The following is a 20,552-nucleotide window of genomic DNA, read 5'->3' on the forward strand; positions in this document are numbered from 1 at the left end:
GTCTAATTACACTGATTTTCAACCTTATTATAATAATAAAACGTGATCAAACTTTATCCTTAGTTGCTATTTATTGTTTGACAGCTAAAGAACCCTTGCTGTGTGATGGGGGGGATAAAAGAAATAATTGTAAGAATAAGAAAATACTCCCAAAATTCAAAGTATGATGTACAAAGTACAACATAGTGTCTCTCCAAGATACTTACTGAAAGGGCTATGCAAACATTCAGTCAAGCTTGTTTTACTGTCTCATTCTAACTGCACAAAGTGATAACATCTGGTCCACAAAACATTCACTTAAAAAAATTCCAACTTGAAAAACCTCTTAAAAATCTTTCGTCCCCACTCTCAATTTTCTATCATTCCCAAGAGCACATACAATAATCACATCCGTGGAATAGCTACCAAAGAGTATACTTACAACCAGCCTCAATGCACCGTGTGTTAAACACAGTTACTTTCCTTTTTATTTTGTTGCTGTTTCCTTTTAATAATGTTTTACCTTACGTAGTTGATACAATTCCAGAACTAGAACACACTTAGGCACAGGACAGTGCAAGCCAACTGATACTTTATCTGAATTTTTACCTTATTAAAAAGTCATGGGAATGTATAAAAACATTTAGAAACCACATCTTCCAGCAGAGTAGGGAATACTGAATTTCAAAACTCAAGCTCTTGGTAAGAAAAAAAAAAAATTACCACTAGTTTATTTGGGTATTTCCAGCCTGGCTACAGGGACTTTTTGCCACCAAGGTAAAAAAATCCTGCCACCTACATTCTTAAGAAGATCATGGTGATGCAAAGATTAAGTTTCTAAAGTTACAACATATGGAAGTGGAGAAATAGAGGATTCCATTTCTTCTTTTATTATGCAAATAAAGTGTTCTAAATATTAATCCAGGACTTTATTCGTACCATAAACGGAAAATTTACCCTAGATAGAAAACCACATTAGAAATGATCCAGCAGATTTTGGGCTGCCTGTAATATCTCAAACCTTGGACCCCTGAAGAGAATAAGGCCAGAGCATCTGACTAACAGGTCTGTGAAATACCTCACTGCTCTGCAAGAACAGATTCCCACAATTTCTAAGTTTTGTGAAATGCAAACTTCATACCTGATTTAAACAAAATAGATAGAAAAGCAGGCCACCAGCAAAAAACTTGTCTGACCAATAATCAGTCTGAGACAGGTACTATAATCAGAAACAGATTATGTACATACCAGTTACGTCATGAAGTGCTCACAACCTTAATGTAGGTTAAACAGCAGCTTCTGGATGTACTTAAGATCCCAGAATAGAAGCATATGAAAAAAGAAAGTGATTTTTAGTTTCTGATAAAGTTTAAAATATTACAAACTTTTAGCTTTTATTGAAAATTAAATATATTAGCAAAAGCAAGATTTAAGAAATATTTTACAAATGATTTACATACAAGAAAGCCAGTATCAGACATATTCACAAATATGCAAACTTTAATTACAAAAAGTACCTATTGGCAGCATGATGCTAACCTTGCCACTGCAGTGTGCTCTACTATTGATATGAATAAGGCATAGAACTCACATTTGCACCAACTTAAAAAGTTCAAATAAAAACTTTAAGCTTTTGAATCTTGGATGCACAACCCCCAACAGACACACGCACGCACACTCTTAAGATTTCTTCTTCTAAGCTCTACAAACTAAGTGTGTGCTCTGGAAGAACTGCCAGCCTGAAAAGTCCAGTAGAAATGTAACTGGTACTAGCATTTAGATTTCAGTTTCCTCTTCAACATGTACAGGCCTAAGTATGTAAACCATATTCACAGTTTAAGTATTTCTAGACAGAAGTACCTTTTTTTTTTGCATTTGTTCCTTAAAATAGGCTCCCAGTTCAGCATACAGTTCATAACGTCACCTATTTTGTGATGCATACAATTACAAGAAACTTAAAAATCTGTGCCTCATTCCTGGTCAAGATAATTCAACAAGAGTAGTAATATCCAACTGTAACATTCAATACTATATTTCAAATATTTGTGCAAACAGCAAAAGAACAGTTGTATGAGGCAAACATTTGCAAAACCTTTAATACCTCCTCAGTGCTGTAAACTTGGACTGTCAGCCTTAAGTCCTGCACTTCCACAGCTTAAAAAAGTCAGTTGCTAAAATGATCAAGTCTCAAAAAGGTTCTCTTCTACATAGTGCAAATTTTAATGTAGATAATGTGAAAAACGTATCTAGCTGGATTGACTTTGTGCAATCGTCAGTGGTCTTCTCTCATAGTTGAAGAAAGTGTGCATTCAAAGAACCACGTGGTTCAGGAAGTGGGGAGGGTGGAGAGGAGAGAAAAAACAGTTCCATTACACTTCTCAAACCAGTACTAAATGTGCAAAGGCAGCAAAAATTCCAGCTGCTACTACAACCAGAACAGAGTAACTTTTCAGGAAGACCCAGGCGGTTAGTCACTTGGACTGGTCTCTAGAAAAATATGTGAGTATATGTTGGATTTTTATCAGACGGTCTTTTAAAGACATCATGGAGAGAACTGACAGCTGGTATCTGGGGTCTACTGGGAGAACAGCTAGAAGCCACCAACACCAAGCAGGACCATTGGGCATTGCCTAAAAATAAAAGATAAGTTGGTTACCCATAACCGATGTTGTATAGTTGACTACCATGAAAACATCAAAAGATAAAGTCATCAATGACCAAGACTACTTTAAAGTTTGATACTAACTACAGAATTCCAGATCCGTGAGATAAGAAGAGTGCTCAAGGGGTCTCTTCTGATCCCTCCTCAACTGAGAAGTCAAATAAAGTACACTTAAACTAGGCTGGATAGAGCAATAATTTCTAATATAACATAGGAAGCAGAAGCTCACAGCTTCCTTGGGAAAAGATGGTTAGGTATAAGACAGTCACCTAATAACAAACTTCTCTGATAAAAATTAAACCCAATACCTGTCCTACTATTCTTAAGGCTTGAATATTTACGAAGCTTAATATTTTCATTAAAATTATCTTTATTCGATCACCTCCCAATTCCACTCCCTTTTTCATTAGCTCCTACACAGAGCAGCACTACTTAATCACTTTCTTCTAAGCTGTTAAAACATACTCTGTAACTTTTTCCTGTACTTTATTTAATTACCAACACGAAGCATTAGATGTCAGGCCATGAACTGGATATAATACTCCTCAGCAGAGATCTTATCACTGCAGAAAAGATTAATCACCTCAAATGATTTACTAATAGTGGTACACTCCAAGATGATATTTCCTCACTTTCAGCTGTATCACACAGCTTTGACTTGTGTCCTATTATAAATCTCAGGTACACACCCACAGTATTGCTGCCCTACCAGTTACCGCAGTTTTGTACATATATTCCTCTTTCCTAGTATGTTGTTTCCAATCTATTTTTTTATTTAATTGTTCTAAAATCACTTCTGAATTCATGCACTGGCCTCTAGAGCATCTACAGTCCTCCCAGACTGGTTAATATAGCCTCATAAAAGTATACAGCAGATGGGTGAGGGACAAGCTCCCATAAGATCCCAATCCACATATAATTCTGCATTGAAGGTCAAATTTTACATGTTTTTAATTACTTTTCTACAGCCTCCAGTCTCTCAGGATGTCACAAACCTTCGGTAATTGTTGCATTATAACCATTAAAATAGACTGCTGCAGCTAGTTTCTTAAGAAACATTTGTCAAATCCTAGCAGCTTCAGAAGTTTATGGCACTAGCTTAGAAAGGAGGAAAGTGTTATTTGTGATTAACTCTTTGCCTGCATATGGCAGTTTCAGTTTCTTCCCTGACTTTCACAGGGAAGAAAATTCAAGGTTTTTTTCACTTTAAGTTCTAACAGCTTTACACAAACAAACAGTTTAAATGTTACTAGAGTTTAAAGTGCTTTCAGTTTACTAGTTTTATTTTTATCTCCACTGCAGCATACCATCTTTTCCTGCAAAAACTGACGACCAGTGACAGAATTGCTTTTTGTTGCTCATCAAAAGAGAAACGAGGTGCAAGCCTTAACACCTTTGAAGCTGGGAAAAAAGTGGTGGGTTGTTTTTTTTTAATGCTTAGCAGTTGTTAACAGGGTTTTTATTTCTAGAAATAAGCACCTAATAATTGATATTATTTGAGTCTCACCTGTATATTTTCCTCCCTGTCAGGCATTGGCCCGAAGTGCTGAAGAATCTGAGTGCGAAATTTGTTCCTTAAGTTTTGGAACCAACTGCAGGCCTGATTGTAAACAAAATTGTGAAGCTCTGTCAATTTCTTTAGTTCTTCTTCATCAGCAACCTATAGGAGGAAAGTTATGAAAATATGATTAGTGATAAAGAAACAATAAGGTGTTTAAACTAACATCAAAAAACCATTCAATTTCAACTATATTTAGATACATTTCTTGTTTTCTCCTAAACCTTGATTACCAATGACTGAATAGTAAAGAAATCTTGCAATATTTTTAAAGTTACAGCTTCAAACTACTGCTTAAACAAAAAACTATAGTATTTCTTAGTTGCTTTATAATAAAAAATTAAGCATTTATTCCACGTGCTGGCACTGAATCTTCCAGCGGTCTAGAGACTGAAAAATTTGAAACAGAGCTCTTAAGAACAAATCAAGCAAAAATCTTTATATATTAATATTACTAAATATTTAGACAGCATTCTGGATACCTTAACATCTTCCAAATATTCAATGTCCGCAGTGCAATAACCATCTTTCATCCCTCTCCGTAAAACTCTAAATCTCTTTCCACCAACTGTATCAACAACAGACCGTCCATCAGGTAGAAAATGAACGTTCCTTATTTGCAGCATGCAACCATAATCTGCAAAACTACAAAAGAGACCTTGTAAGTAATTCAATTACACACTTCTGAAAGGACACTTTTTTAATTAAAAAGACATAAGAGATAAGAAGCTTACATTTAGAATGTAAACCTACCCATTTTGAGAATCACTTATGCACATCCCAAACTGTTTAGTTCCAGTTTCCATACTCCTGCGAATCATGAGTCGGTATCTTGGCTCAAATACATGTAGAGGGCAAGGCACAGTAGGATATGCCATAGTGCAAACAAACATGGGAACATTCTTGGTCAAGCTTCAAGAGAACATCAAATGAAATAAGTGGCTTCAAAATCTAAACACTGAGCTATGCCAAGATAAAACATTTTTTTCAGTATGTTTGCTATGTGTGAGGTCATAAAGCATGGGTAGTAACTTTCAAAGTTTAAGCACTTTGTAGAAACTTTCATAAAAAATAAAAACATGTAACAGTGACTCAATACCTACATACTGATTTGTATACACACTGGACAGTAAGCCTCACAGTTATCTAGCTACTGAGTAGAGTATCTAGTCAGTGAATGAAGGGCTCAGTTTTGGGGACAGGAGTGCTAGGTACTTTTTTCCTTTTTGTTTTGAGCCATACAAGCCATTATGCTCTCAGAAACATACTACTCCTGGAACGAAAAAGATGTAGCAGTAACCACACAGTAGCTACAGTCACCATTTAGACTATTCTCTAGGAGGGACTCCAGATCACAAATGCAAGGAGGGTATACTCTGTACCTTGCAATATGCTTCAGCAGATGTAATTGAAAAACAAAATATTTTTTTCATGCTATTTTATCAGGTATGTATAGTTGATAGGTGATACAAACAAATTATTATTAAAACATTACCAGAGATTTAATTTTAATACCTTTCAGACTGTAAAAAATAATTCTACTGGATGGATTCTGTTATGTAAGTTGCATGAGCTGCAGTTTTAAATAGTTTTTCAACATTCCTATCTACAATACATAATGCTTTATGTATCTGAAGAACTCTCCCTCGTGAGATAAATACCACAATTACAAAAAAATCCCAACTATTTCTTTTGATCACATCTCTCTTCATGAACTGGTTTGCAAGAAATTCAAGTCTCTAAGACTCTGCAGTCAGTTGAAGAGGACAATTCCATGAACAGCAAAGCTAAAACCAAAGCTCCATGACAGTGCATGCAAAAAGAGGAATGGAAGGGAAAACGTATTTCACAGAATCATTGAATGGCCTGAGTTGGAAGTGACCTTAAAGATCATCTAGTTCCAACCCCTCTGCTGTGGGCAGGGACACCTTCCACTAGACCAGGTTGCTCAGAGCTCCATCCTATCTGGCCCAACCCAACCTAACGGCCTTCTATGGAGTGACTGCATCAGTGGACAAGGGAAAGATTACAGCTGTCATTTATATGGACTTCCTGTAAAGCTTTTGACATGGTCCCCCACAACATCTGTCTCTCCAAACTGGAGAGAGATGGATTTGATGGGTGCACTGTTAGATGGGTAAGAAAGTGGTTGGAATGGTTGCATCAAGAGAATAGTGGCCAATGGCTCAGTCCCAGGGGATATCAGTGACAAGTGGTGGCCCTCAGGCATCCATATGGGGAGCTGCACTGTTGAATATCTTCATTAATCACACAGATGAAGGGACTGAGTGCACCCTCAGCAAATCTGCTGATGACACCAAGCTGAGTGGTGTGGTTGACGGATCTGAAGGATGGGATGCCACCCAGAAGGACCTGGACAAGCTTCAAACTCCTTCTTGCATCCATAATATACCATTATTAATAACCACAAAAATAAGAAAACATTTCTATAAAGGATTTCCATACTAATTTCTCAAGTTTCTCAAGACAGTAAGCTTACTTGGAGTGTTCAGCAGTTTCTTCAGCATGAATTCTTTTTCTCTCATATAATTCGTCAGACAAATATTTCATTATTAATTCCTCCAGCAGTTCTGTGATACTGTATTTTCTGCTTGCAAGGTACTGTAAGCAATTTCAAAAAACACATTAATATTTCTTTTCATATATATTAAAAAAACATTTCAGAAAATGCAGCTTTTATTTAAAAATATGATCTATGACGTGTCTTAAAACCCATGAAAACTTACAGCTCTGAAGTTCTTATGTTTCATTGCTTAACACCTAAGGATACTCCAATATTTGAAAATTAGATTCTCTTCGTGAGTTCTTAGTGTCTGACACATTTAGTGTCTAACTTGATTTGTAGTTCTGTGCTTACCAGAGACAGAACTGTTTTCCTAGGATATACAGACATACAAACAAGGGAAGTGTACAGAAATCACAGAGAGGTTTAACCGAATACTTACCAAAGTTTATGAATACACAGGATTTAATTACACCAGTAAAGAAGATGGTCACAGAAACATAAAACCCCTAAGACCCTGAGGTAAATCTAATCAACTTGTATTGAAAAAATTTGTCTCAAGTTTTTCCATTCTAGAGCAATCCAAAAGCCAAGCAAAACCAAGTTATTGGGTTCAAGTGAAGCAGCCTTTAAAATTATACAACAGTTGTATTTGTAAGCTTTACTGAGAAACAATACCTCTTTCAAGCTCTCCTTACAGAGTGGACACTGTGGAGCATGATCTAAACATCGTTCCAAACAACCTTTGCAAAAAGTATGTCCACAAGGGGTTGTAACTGGCTCAAAGAATAGCCTGAAACAAAATTATTAGAATTTAGATCCTATGGCCAGCATGTCTTTTGCTAAAAGAGTCAGTGATTAACCTCTTTAAAAGACTAGGTATACTACAATAAAGCAGAGAAAAATTAATTCCATGTCTCCTTATTCTACTTTTTCCTCTATACTGCAGTTTGTTTCTATTTACTTCATCACTCATTTTTTTGTTTTCTGATGAATCTGGACACATTCCAGCACTTTAAGTACCTAAACATTTATCCCAAAACACAAAGTTTTTGGTCTCGCTAGAGACTCAGAATACACGAAATGGAGTGATTCTTTGAAAAGCTAAGTTGTTTTACATACTAGTAACATAACTATGGATAGTTTAGTATACGCCATATGTTTTACAGAATTTATTCTGAAAAGCAAGACAATTCAATAAGAGGTTTCAAATACAACATCAGCTACATTTAAGTAAACTAACATTCTAAAGCATCTACATCTCCCAGACAAATAAGAGGTTCACAGGCAATGCTTCTGAGAATTAGCCTTTCCAAAATAACACTTTTATTGACTCAAAAACCCCCTAACATTTAGCAACAAAAGACCCTGTACTTTTATGGTTACCAGTTAACAATGCCAAGTTTAATTTAGAAGGCAACTTGATTAAAATAGTCCTATAGTATACAGTGTTGTAGCAGGTGACATTTAAATAAACACTTAATTTCAGGGATAGAGAAAAGGTGCAATTATTGACTGATAGCAGAATTCATAACAACCTACAGTTCATACACGTAACAGATATGTGCCAAGCATCTGTAACAGAAATACTGCATCAAGGACAAAATCTTACCTCATACATAGAGAGCACTCAAAATCTGATACATCAATCAAATCCCCTGGAATTGTTCCAAAGGCCAGTGTCACATCCCTTTTTGTACTTTCTAAAGAAAAGCAAGACAAAATACTCTTTCAAAGAAAGGCACAAGGCAGTAAATACTTTAAATTTCAAAGTAAGTGACTGTTTACCTCCTTGCTTTTTGTGTTTGTTTCTTCCATCTTCACATACAACTGTATCCTGTTCTGAAAAGGAAAGCTTTCTTTTTAACAAAGCACTTTTTCCTTGGCCAGAGAGAAGAGGTTCAGAAGACACTCTCTTTAAGCCATCTTCCTTGGCAAGGTCTTTTGTTGAATTAAGAGCATGGGCAGACTGTGCACGATTTAAGCCTCCACTGACAGGCTTCAGTACATCTGATCCTCCTGAACTCTGTAATAGTGAGATGAACTGAACTGTATTTTAAGAGTAACACAAATCTAGGTATGTAAGATGTGACCACGCAAAGATATATAAGCCAAACTGATACCCACAGTTAGTTCATTAGTTAACTAGAGAAACTTGTAAGTCAAGACAGTACTCAAATTGGCTTAGCATTACCAATTTAACAATTTTCATCTGCTTCAAAGAGAAGAAAAATTGTATTTCTCTTTATTTTGAAGTCCCTAATATCAAACTTAAGTACTACTTTATTACTTGTTCCAGCTCACTAGAATGAGGAGTTTTAACACTACAAATAAAAATACATTCCTCCCAAATCATGATTCTCTTCCTCCAATTCAATCACAGAAAGTCAGTATTTACACTGGAAAGTATCAGGGTATCAGCACATCCAATGTTTGCATATCAGTCAACAACAAAAGTTATCCTAGAATTTTTGTTACCTGCTGAGGACAAAACTGTAAGTTGCAGTAAGATGCAGTCACCTCAGAACCAAGCAGAAAAGGTTTATTTCGAATATGGACTGAATTCCAAGCAGATTCCTTCAGACTCTCACCTAGCTTCTCTGGTGACAAAACATCACACAATGTCTAGAAAAAATAGCTAAATGTCAATAATAGAGAAAAATAATCTAGACATACCTTTGTTATAAAACTACATACCAAAAGTAAGAAGTAAATCTCTATGAAGTTATCCTCATAAACAGATCTTTATTTAAGCAGTAACTGAGAAAGCAGAGTTGAAAACAAGCAGAAACCTACATACCTACACTGATAAAAAGAAATTTACTTAGAAATCTTTTCTACTACAAGCTAGTGAGCTCTTCGAACAGAGTTATACATTATCAATTCAGTATTATGCATTTTTTTCATTATAAATTTTTATTATCAAAGAAAAACTGTTGTGCTCTGGGCACAAAAGATTTTGACTTAGAAACTTTAACACGCTGCCTACTTTGCAGTTTTCTAGATATTCATATAGTAACTTCAAAAGCATATGTACTTTTAAACATGTATTTAAAATGCCTACACTGGGAATATCTCTTCAGCGTAGTATGATTTAAGATATAGCTTAAAAGTAATCTGCCATCCAAACCGTCTCTGTATGTAATGAACATTTTAGATGCTCAAAGTCTACCACAATGGGAGCTTTATAAAGGAATCAAACCAGAGATAGGAATCCAGTATCATGAATACCTTTTCTACTTCTAGCTTGGCTGGAAGAAAGTCCTCATCAAGGGCTAAGCACTGTAGAAACAGCTGTAAGGCATCACCTACAAAGCCAGAGTCTTGCAGCACTTTTCCTTTCCGGAAGTAGACCTGAGAAACAGATACCACGAAGACATTTCTAGAGAGTATGTTGAACTGCAGTACTGATCTTACAGGCATTGCAACAGTTAGAATTAGAACCTGCCGCAACAAAAAGAATGTAGCTCTTCAACAGTGCACAGTGTGGATAATCCATATGCCCTGTCTAACATACACATGCTAGTGTTTGAAAAGAGTCATGGAATAGCCTGGTGTTAATTTGCTTTTTGGAATAGCCTTCTTCCAGTTAATTTGCTTTGGCTTATACAAAAGGGTTAAAAACCTGACTAGTGCTTAATGCACAAAAGGCCTTAGTTTCCCTCTTCTGGGACCCTCTGGAGAAGAAGAAGGGGGACGAGAAATGCAAATTATTACATAACCTCACATAAGAGCTTACAGGATACCCTTTTTTGCCTCTCTTTCATTAAAAGCCTTATGGTTCCAGCATGCAGGAAAAGATGGACTACAAACAAAACAACCCACACAACTGTTACATCCCTTACGTTCATCTCAATCTACATTCTTGACACAAAACATTCTTAACACAAAACAATGCATTTTTGGAGTTGCTTCCTCCAACTATATTTTATTCTTGAGCACTAGATAGCAACAGGAAAAAAAAAAAATCTGTATATTATTTGGTCTGAAAAAAAAGGTGGAAGAAAAACTACTGAATTTTGCTAAACTTAGTTGTAACTAGATGATGTTGGCACTAAGAACTTATCTCAGTTTTTAAAAGTTGCACTGGCAGTAATATAAATAGTTAGATAAAACAGTTATCTAATAAAAGTTAGTTAAAACAACAATATCTATCTGTACACGAGAATTTGGATAATGGGCCAGAAACTAAACTTCAAAAACAAACAAACAAACAAAAAACTCCAACCAAACAACAAACAAACAAACCCCAGAGTGCAGTTTCTACAGGATGACTGACAGTATGAACAGTAGCATCTGTTCAACAAGACTGTGAGATGAGGGCATGCATCCTCTTTGATGGATTTGGGCAGTTTCAATTAAGATGTATTCTGAAGAAGGGAAGCATGCTAATCCTCCTCTTACAGTTAATTTTCCTTCAGAGATAAGGATTGTTATAGGAATCCATCCATCAAACCAAGCTCAGTTAAACAAAGTGAGGCTTCTTTCCAAACATACAGAAAAAAGTAGACAATGCTACCAACACTGAGAGGTGAAAAGCAGGAGGGCTTTATGAATTTGCAGTAGCAACTGAACTGCTGAAGACAGGACAAACCAAGACAGCAGCAATGTCCCCTCATGTGGCAAGATCTTGCTGCTCCTGCTGCGCTCAGTTTAGACAGTGCTACAATATGCAGCATCGTAAGGGTTCTGAAGACCACTGACTCCCCAGTTGCCTGGACTATTTGCAAAGCTCAGTGCCCACTGAGATTCTTTGGGCTTTTTGAAGAAAAACTTCCAAGAAAAGCATCCTTCTATTAACAAAAATTAACAGATAAACAAAACAAGCCCCACAACCCAGCTGTTACTGATTACATTACCATAAACCATCCCAACTCTATTTATCAACCAGCCCTAACCTGCCATACTCATCAGTAGCTTGTCTCATACAAGTTAACTATTTTCAATGTGCCTTTTAGCATTTTGCACGTCTCACAAAATAACATTTAAAGAAGCTGACACAGGTTTTTAAACAATTCAAGTATAATTTAGAATTTATTAATTTTATAGATAAACCCAGTATTGGAAAATGACGAGCTCATACCAACTTACCTCTGGCCAATTTGGCATTTTAGAAATAACAAAATTTAGTTCTTCTATGGCTGTTTTATATTCTTGGAGGCCAACATATGACTCAGCTCTGTAAATCCTAAGCATCAAGTCACTGGAATCTGAAGACAGAAATTACATAACATTTTTAAAAAATCAGAAATTTGTAATTAGATTTGCTTTCATAGCGATGTCACATAATTACAATTTTTTGTACAATACTTCCAAAATTACTGGAGTACATTCTCCCCTAACCCCTAGTGTTTGGGTAATAGAAGGGGCAGTAATTCCAGGTTCATGTCTTTTAAGCTAAGAATCAAATTTTGGATCCTCTAATGTATATTGCAGCAACAAGAAAATATATTTTCAAATATCAGAAAGGCTGATAAAGTACTGCTCTGCACTACTGTGACAACAAAAACTGCAGACCAAGTCAATACATCTAATCAAAACCACAGGAATCTGGGAATTCAGCACATTTGTATTAAAAGCCTAAGCATTACACAGTTTATTTTCAAATGCCCAAGTTTTGCTGTAGACTGTAATTTGTTTTTATAATGCCCAATCCCCTCCAACTATGGCTGGAGATACAGATGCCACTTTCCCAGCACTATCCATTTAGGAAGTACCAGAAGTAGGCTTTATCACTATGTGATCAAAAGAGACAGCCAATACCAGAAAGCCTTTAACACCAGCTGGCAGCCCTGTTGAAAGGAGCTGCACTAATGGAACTTCTACAATGGGGAAATGGCAGAACGTGTTCAGTATGGACAAGTTCTCATGTCCAACATACAGCATTTTGCACTTTCAGTATAGCAACCTCCAAATGGGAAGCATACCCATCTCCATGCCACTAAAACTATGGTTTTGTAACACAACTAAGTGCAGTTGTTGCTTAGAAAATATGCCAGCACACTACTTTGTTATTGTTTTTAAAAATGCACCTGTTTTTCACTGAGTGAGATAAACAAGCCAAACCTTGGTCTACTGTAAACAATACTAAAATCAAATAGTCCTTGAAGTTTGTTTCAACAAGGCTTTCCTGGGAGGCGATCATTTCAATTTGATATTCTATCTTAGCCTATTCTAAATGTCTAGTATAAACTTTCATAAATTTCCAACATTAGCCTGTTTTACATTTAAAAGTCAGCCTGGTCAATGTTCCCATATATTCCACCACATCACTTTGTATTTAGATCCACAGTGCTACATGTAAAAAGATCTCAATGGAAGAGAAAGGGTTAAGAAAAAAAATCACAGAAGAATTCACAGCTGAAAATAAAGTGTCTTCCTTAACTGTCTTTGGAGTTGTTAGTTTCCCTTGAAATATAAATATTGCCAAACCTGCTTTGTTTCATTTTTATTTTAGACATAATAAAATGTTTGTTTTAACAGAAGTCTGGGAAACTCTCTAACTCAAACACTAATTCTGCAAGCAGAACAACTCTGAGGCCTGGTTTCCTGTGGCTTTGTGTTTTGTGACTGCTATAGCCTAGGAAGGTAAGAGCTCAGATCAAACTCTTCAGATAGTTTTTTTATGTGTATTTGGCTCTGGTGTCCAGCAGAGTTAGTATCAAACCAAATTTCTTTCTTCAAAGGTAGCAGTAAGTACAAGTCTTTGTTCTCTGATAAGCTGCCTATTTATACAGAATCAGAGGAAGCGCATCTTTTTCAGACTTTCAAGTGCAGAACATGACCTGAGGGACTCCAATCCTTTTTTCCTAGGGGAAGAATGAGGGGTGGTTTGAAGATAAAAATGTGAGTTCAAGTTTACAGCAGGTGGACATTTTATACACTTCCTTTTCAAAGGCAAATGCATGATTCCAACTGAACTGGTACGAAACACAGACTAAACCAAGGAGTTTAGCTGGAACCCCAACTCGCTGCTGAACATACAAACACTGTCGCTGAATGATCAATACATATAACAAACTGGAGCTAAATATTTCCAAGAAAAAAAAGCCAGATGAGGACAAGTCGTGTTCCTCAGGGCTTGGTATTGGGGCCAGTCCTTTTAATGTCTTCATCAATGATCTGGACAAGGGGATCAACTGCACCCTCAGTCAGTTTGTAGACAACACTAAGTTGGGTGGGAGTGTTGATTTACTGGAGGGCAGAAAGGCTCTGCAGAGAGATTTGGACAGGTTGGATCGATGGGCCAAGGTTACTGGTATGAGGTTCATCCAGGTAAAGTGCTGAGCCCTGCACTTAGACCACAACAACTCCATGCAGAGCTACAGGCTTTGGGAAGAGTGGTTGGAAAGCTGCCCAGTGGAAAAGGACGTGGGGTGCTGTTTGACAGTTGGCTGACCATGAGCCAGCAGTGTGCCCAGGTGGCCAAGAAGGCCAATGGCATCCTGGACTGTATCAGAAATAGCGTGGACAGCAGGCTGTGATTGTTCCCGTGTACTCAGCCTCGGTGAGGCCACAGCTTGAAACATGTTCAGTTTTGGGGTCCTCACTGCAAGAAAGGCATTGAGGGTCTGGAGTGTGTCCAGAGATGGGCAACAAAGCTGATGAAGGGTCTGGAGCATAAGTCTTATGAAGAGCGACTGAGTTTAACCTGGAGAAAAGGAGGCTTAGGAGGGACCTTATCGCTCTCTGCAACTATCTGAAAGGAGGGTGTAGCAAGGTGAGGGCTGGCCTGTTTCTTCTCCCAGGTAACATTGACAAAATGAGAGGAAACAGTGTCAAGTTGCACCAAGGGACTTTAAGTTTGGCTATCAGGAAAAATTTCTTTACCAAAAGGGCTGTCAAGCACTGAAACAGGCTGCCCAGGGCAGTGGTGGAGTCACCATCCCTGGAGGGATTTAAAAGACACACAGATGTGGCACTTTAGGGACATGGTTTAGTGTGGACTTGGCAGTGCTGGGTTAACGCTTGGACTTCATTATCTGAAAGGTCAATTCTAACAATTTCAACCTAAACAATTCTCTGGTTCTATCTAAATTTATATATCCAATTTTGTAAACATAATTTAATTTTTAGGCTTTGTAACCATGATAAAAACATTTCACAATGTTTCAGCATATATTTTAATGTTTGCCACCCAAAGAGAGGATGTAAACTAATTTCAAATCTCTAGACCAAAGACTAAACAGGAGAAGCACAACTAGTGCTTGAATTTCAATTTCAGTAACCAAATATATCGTAAATCCTGAAATGCCTCACTTTAGCATACCTGAAGACAAACGATTTTAATGAAAAGAAGACACTAAGTACTTGTAGGGTAGAACTGTATTACTTGTTATTATTACATTAATAGGAAAGTGTAAAGAGGTGTACACACAAAAAGTCACTCAATATGCATTCTTGGTTTTAATATTATTTCCAAAGCATCTGCTCCTAGCTAATGTCAGTATAAACTTACCAACAAATGGACTACCTCTGGTGGATCCTGTCTGCTTTTTATATGGTTCTTAATAATATACCAAATTATTCAAAATAAAAGACATGCACATCACAACCACTATGTAGAAAAACTTTAGGACACAGTATTTATTAACACAGTACTACAGGATCACCCTAACTATCAGGGTTGGAACACACAACCCCTAAGAAGAGGTTGAGAGAACTGGGTTTGTTTAGCAGAAAACAATTCCCAAAGGCATCAGGAGAACACAACAGCTTTTCAGAATCCAAAAGTGGGTTACCTAGAGGACTCTGAAGTGCACAGTGGAAAAACAAGAGACAATGGTTATAAACTGAAATAGACTTGAAATAAGGAGAAAAATTTTCATGAGGATAATTACCCTCTGAGCAGGTTGCCCAGAGAGGCTGTGGAATCTTCAGCCTGTAGGTTTTCATGATTCAATACAAAAACTCAAAAAACTTGAGCACGCTACTCCAATCTCAGTATTTGTTCTGCTTTGAACAGGAGACTGATTGCTCAACAGACCTCCTGAGGCCCACTCCAGCAGGAACAAGTCTGAGATTCAGACCAAACTCAAGCCCATTAGCTGCATTTTTCAGGACGCTTGATTAAAGGCAAGCAATACTTGTATTTTAATTCAATATACTTCCTTTAATTAAACTATTTTGTTTCAAACCTTGCAAGGAATATTTTAACCACATGAATATGTTAACATTACTCATGTTTTTCAAAAGTCACTTCTGTACCATGGGAAACAGGTCTCTTTCAAATGTTTCAAGAAACGTAGAAGAGTTATGAAAGATACCTTTTTGAGTAAACTTTTAGCATCAATGCCTTATTTAAGACATCAGATTTATGTTTATTGCAATTTTTTGACTATTTGCATTAAAAAGAAATAGATGAAGCAGCAGTAAGGAAACACTGAAACAGAACATAAATGATTTTAAACATTAATACATTTCTTAAGCCACATCTTTTCAATCTCTAAGTTTTTTCAAGATTCATGTTCTGGAGGAAGATTGAAAGTGTATCAGCAGCTATTAATTTGTTATCTGTTGGCCTGAAATCACCTTCGATTTGTAGTTGTGAGTCCACATCTCTAAATTCACATTTAATGTATGTCTGCACTCTGACTCATGAAGTCCTTTAATATCATTACCAGAATATATGGAATATTGATAGTTCTCAGGAGGGGAGATACGGGAAAGAATTGTACAACAGATCTTAAACTGAGCTTCTAGCACTTAATTCTAGCACGTGTACTGAATTTAAATAATAAAATTTTGATTAAGCTTCACAGCTGGTAATTGTTCTTACATTTTAAACCCATTTTAAAGCCAAAATTAAAGATGCAGATTCACATAAAAAGGAATCAAAATTCTTTCCCCACAGTTATCTATATAATATCGCTAAATCCATAAAAGAAATAGTAACAAAAACTGTATAATTAATTGCCTCTTTTATTCTTTCAAAGCAATGCTGAAACATGAAGCAGGACCCCTGTAAACATTTGAGATCAATAATGGATTCATCAGTTTTACCCTGAAGGCCACTGAGCGACCTCTATGACTCAATGTTGAACTTCAGGAAAGAAGTCTGCATCTTATAGTTCCAAGATTTAAAATAGATCAGCCATTTTCTCAGGTCACATCCATCCTATATCCTACACTTTAGAAACACCCTGGCAAATAGACTTGGTGGTCAGAAGTGAACCTCTTTAAATCAGGTTGCCAAAAAGTATATAAAATAGATCTTCGATTTAATCTCACCGACATTAGGAACAGCTTATTCTGGAACTAGATCTAATGTATCTCCCCAGAACAGATTGGAAGGATTAGACTTATGCAAGCTTTTGGGTTTTTTCCCTCCGCTGCAGACAACTGTATAAATGTAATATGCTTAACCTGCAAAAATATTAATTCTTAAATTAACGAACAGGAAAAAAAACGGCTACAAATCAAAATGGAACCCCTCAGGTCACCAGGTGATAAAATTCAGTCGAATAAAAACAACAGAGGAACCTGTCACTGGATCCATCTAGGTATATCAATCACACAAATCTGACTCCCTCTACAAAGACTAAACTCTGAAAAATTGACGGTATCTCAAGTGTCCATGGCACCAGACACATATATTGTGACGGATATAGGATAGCCTAAAAGCATGCCTCTACCTTCCCTCTTTGCACCCTCTTCCAACACTATATAAAACTCCAACCACACCCACCTATGATGTCACTGCCATTACACAACCTGTCCCCCTCCATGCCTGTCTGCTTATGCAACTGGGCCCGGCCTGCTGGGAATTGTCTTGGTGACACTTAAGACTGAAAATAGGTCTCTCTCTCAGGAAACAAGGTTAAATACACCAACTGCATTTCCCTTGACCGCGCACAGCGATTACCAAACACAAAACGAAGCTGAGCCCACAAGCTCCTCTGTAAACAAGTCCCACACAAGCGTGCGGGGGGAGGCACGAAGCAGCGCATGTGGGACGCTCCCCCTCACCTCCGGAGTAAGTGCGAGTAAGCGTACCCCACTGCCAGGCCGGGCGCTCACCAAGGACCGACCAGCTACGCGTGCCCTCCACTCCGCTCTCCCAATGGAGAGGCTCCTCGAATTCCCTCAAACTCGAGAAAACTTCGGACGTTTTTTACCGGCCCGTTTAGGTCCATGACGGACTCGAAGCAGGGGAGGGAGGGCACACCCACGTATTCCACTACACTCCCAGCCCCCTGAGCCTGCCGTGCCCAGCCACCAGCCCGTCCCGGTCCCGCCGAGACACGGGCGGAACTTCGCGGCTCCGGCGGGCGGAGGAAGGGAGCGCTCCCCTCCCCTCCAGCCTTACCTGCTCGCAGGGCCTGGCTGGCGGCGCCCAGCGCCTCTCGGAAGCGGCCCTGGGCCAGCAGCTCCTCCAGCCGGCTCCCGCCCTCGCCCCTCTCGCACTCGCCCGGGAACCAACTTCTCGGCCAGCCGGTGAGGACAACGCTGGTGCGCATCGGGGCGCGCCGTGCTGGTGCCCCCCCCGGCAGCAGCCAGTCCCGGCAGCGGCGGCAGCGGGCCCCGCAGCTCCCTGCGGAGGCAGCGGCGGCAGTAGGTGTGCCCGCACGGGACGGTTCACCGGCTCGCCCAGGAACCTCCCGCAGCCGCAGCAGCGCCGGCGGCCCCTCGGCCCGCGCTCCTTGCCCCGGCCCGGCCCCTGCCGCAGCGGTAGTTAGTCACCAGGCAGTCCAACGAGGGTCCCGAGACGCTGCGCTGCCGCCGAGGGGCCGAGCACAGCGACGCCAGGGACGCGCCCACCGCTTCCTTCAGGCGGCTCGCGGGCACCAGTCGCGCCAGCAGCAGCTCCGCTCCCGTCCGCGCCCCTCGCCAGGGCCCCCGCTGCCGCCCGGCTCCGCGGCAGCTCCGAGCCACAGCGACGGCGGGAGAGGACGCCGCATCGGCTGCGCGGCGCGGCGAAGGGGCTGTGGCGCTCCGGCTCGCGGACGCCGGGGATCGGCTCCGGGGCTGGGCGCGGGCGGGGGGCGGGAGGAGCGGAGGAGGTTACAAAACACCGCTCCACCGCGGCCGCCGCCAACGGCGCGGGGTCACGTGGGGGGGACGGGCCGGGCCCGTCGGGAACGCCCGTCCAGAGGGTGCCGGTTCCCACGTAACTCCCACAGCCTCGCCCGGCGGGGGGAGGCGGGCAGTGAGCGCCTTAGTGGGGACGGGGGAGTTTGCCGGGGAAGAGGGACAGCCCTGCGAGCTTCGGGTTGGCTACTGGGGAGCGGCTGCTGTGGTGAGGGTCGGGCGTTAGCAGGGCTGTGGGGGAGGCAGGGATACAGGGATAGAGCCGCCGGGGCGGGGAGGGGGGTCTCCAGCGGGGAACGGGGGTGTGCAGCTGCCGTGGTCCCCAAGGCATCGCCCGGCGGGTGCCCGCACTCGTCTCGGGCCGCTTAGGCTGGCCCCCTTCCCTTCTGTGTTAGCCTTTTAATGGAGGACACGATAAAAGTTACAAGGTTAAGGAAAAGTTGTTTGTCCTTAGGGTTTATGCATTATCCCCTCTGTTCCCAGCCCTCGCAGGTCGGGCTCGATGCGCTCGCTGCCGCGGACCTGTCAGAGCCTGGCCGGGCAGCGAGGCTTGGGCTTTCCGCGAGTGTGGAACGGCAAGTCGAGCTCTTCTGGTGAAGTGCCTCATCTGTTCCGCCTAAAGTAGTCACAGGGGGGAAATGTTTAGGCTTTTCAGGTGTATGTCAGCCTCTAATGAAAGCTTGAAGCCTATTGCATAAGTGCGATGTATTTATAGTTGCTACAATGCTTTTTTTTTTAAAGTTAAAAGGCTGTCATAAATCCAGACGTTTCAGATAAATATAGCAGTACCTTTAAATTAATTTATGGTCTTTTGAAAGGAACAAAGCTATATTTGTATTCCATCTATGACAGGCTGTAAGATGATGCTGAATGTTGTTAAGAGAGCTATAGCAAAGATGCCATGACTGGAAATAACCAGACACATCTGGATTTACATCCAGGTGTTTTGTCTGAATTCAACCACTCCAAGCTACATCCTTTGCCTTTACAGTGTCTTTCAAGTTCCTAAAGTAAAAGATAAAAGATGTAATGGTAATTGAAATATGAGGAGACCGTGAGTATATTTTAAACACTGACAGGAGAGATAGTCTCTTAGAGTAATTAATTAAAAAATGGAGTGAGTTAAGAAATTACACTCTTAAGTATCGAAAAGATGTTTATAGTATGAACTTGAATGGTGATGGGATGATGTAAAATGCTTTGAATTATTATAAATGGTTTTAATGGGTTATGGATTCTGGTGTGGACATGCAAGTGTGAGTTGACCCCTCAAAAAGTATCAGGGAGATAGCCAGAGAAATTGGACAGAAGTAAAACCTGAACTGTTAAAGAGAGCAATAGTTTTATTTTTGCATTTCAGATTACATTACCTATGGAAGTAGAGTAGAAAAATAAAACAGGACAAAGTTCAAGGGCTTGGGGGACTGGAATTAGGATAGTCAGGTTGTCCTCTGCAGGAAAAATTTAGAACAATAGAAATGAAAACCTGTTTCCACCATTGCTACTTCCGATGATTCCTATAAAAGTTCATATGTTAGCATTTACACTGATGATTCAAGCAGTTATGAGTATAATGAACAAAATCAGCTATTTTTCTTAATTTCTAGTGAGCAAAATACTCATGGCTTTGTCAGCCTTGAGGTTTTGGAGTGGGAGAGTTGAGGTTTTTCCCATCTTTCTCTTCAAAACTGAAACAGTGAAAGAAGGGATTTGGTGTAGGATGGATGAATAGATGGGAACCTGGCCTTTTACACAGCTCTAACCAGCCGTAGAGATGTCAGGAATCTGGGAGATTATTT

At 39.7% G+C, this 20,552-nt stretch overlaps 2 protein-coding genes across 3 annotated transcripts in view; one reads left to right on the top strand and one right to left on the bottom strand.

The window, feature by feature from the left end:
* Positions 1 to 1,348: 1,348 nt before the first annotated feature.
* On the bottom strand, positions 1,349 to 19,360 carry LONRF1 (LON peptidase N-terminal domain and ring finger 1). Its single transcript, XM_018069466.2, is given in 18 exon segments — positions 1,349 to 2,609; positions 4,149 to 4,301; positions 4,682 to 4,844; positions 4,953 to 5,111; positions 6,700 to 6,821; positions 7,402 to 7,516; positions 8,336 to 8,426; positions 8,512 to 8,749; positions 9,202 to 9,348; positions 9,955 to 10,077; positions 11,815 to 11,933; positions 18,032 to 18,245; positions 18,247 to 18,300; positions 18,302 to 18,390; positions 18,393 to 18,533; positions 18,536 to 18,585; positions 18,587 to 18,690; positions 19,238 to 19,360. Coding segments are annotated over 18 exon segments (2,364 nt in total). The 3' UTR covers positions 1,349 to 2,450.
* The window catches only part of TRMT9B (tRNA methyltransferase 9B (putative)), a 126,698-nt gene continuing 123,824 nt past the window's right edge, over positions 17,679 to 20,552 (top strand). For both annotated transcript variants that reach the window (XM_018069479.2, XM_018069474.2), the window contains exon 1: positions 17,679 to 17,698. The gene's annotated coding sequence lies outside the window, so the exon portion shown is untranslated. The remainder of the gene's footprint in view (positions 17,699 to 20,552) is intronic.

This window comes from Manacus vitellinus, unplaced genomic scaffold, assembly GCF_001715985.3.
Source record: "Manacus vitellinus isolate BGI_N305 unplaced genomic scaffold, ASM171598v3 scaffold_0_pilon, whole genome shotgun sequence".
NCBI classification, from domain to species: Eukaryota; Metazoa; Chordata; class Aves; order Passeriformes; family Pipridae; genus Manacus; species Manacus vitellinus.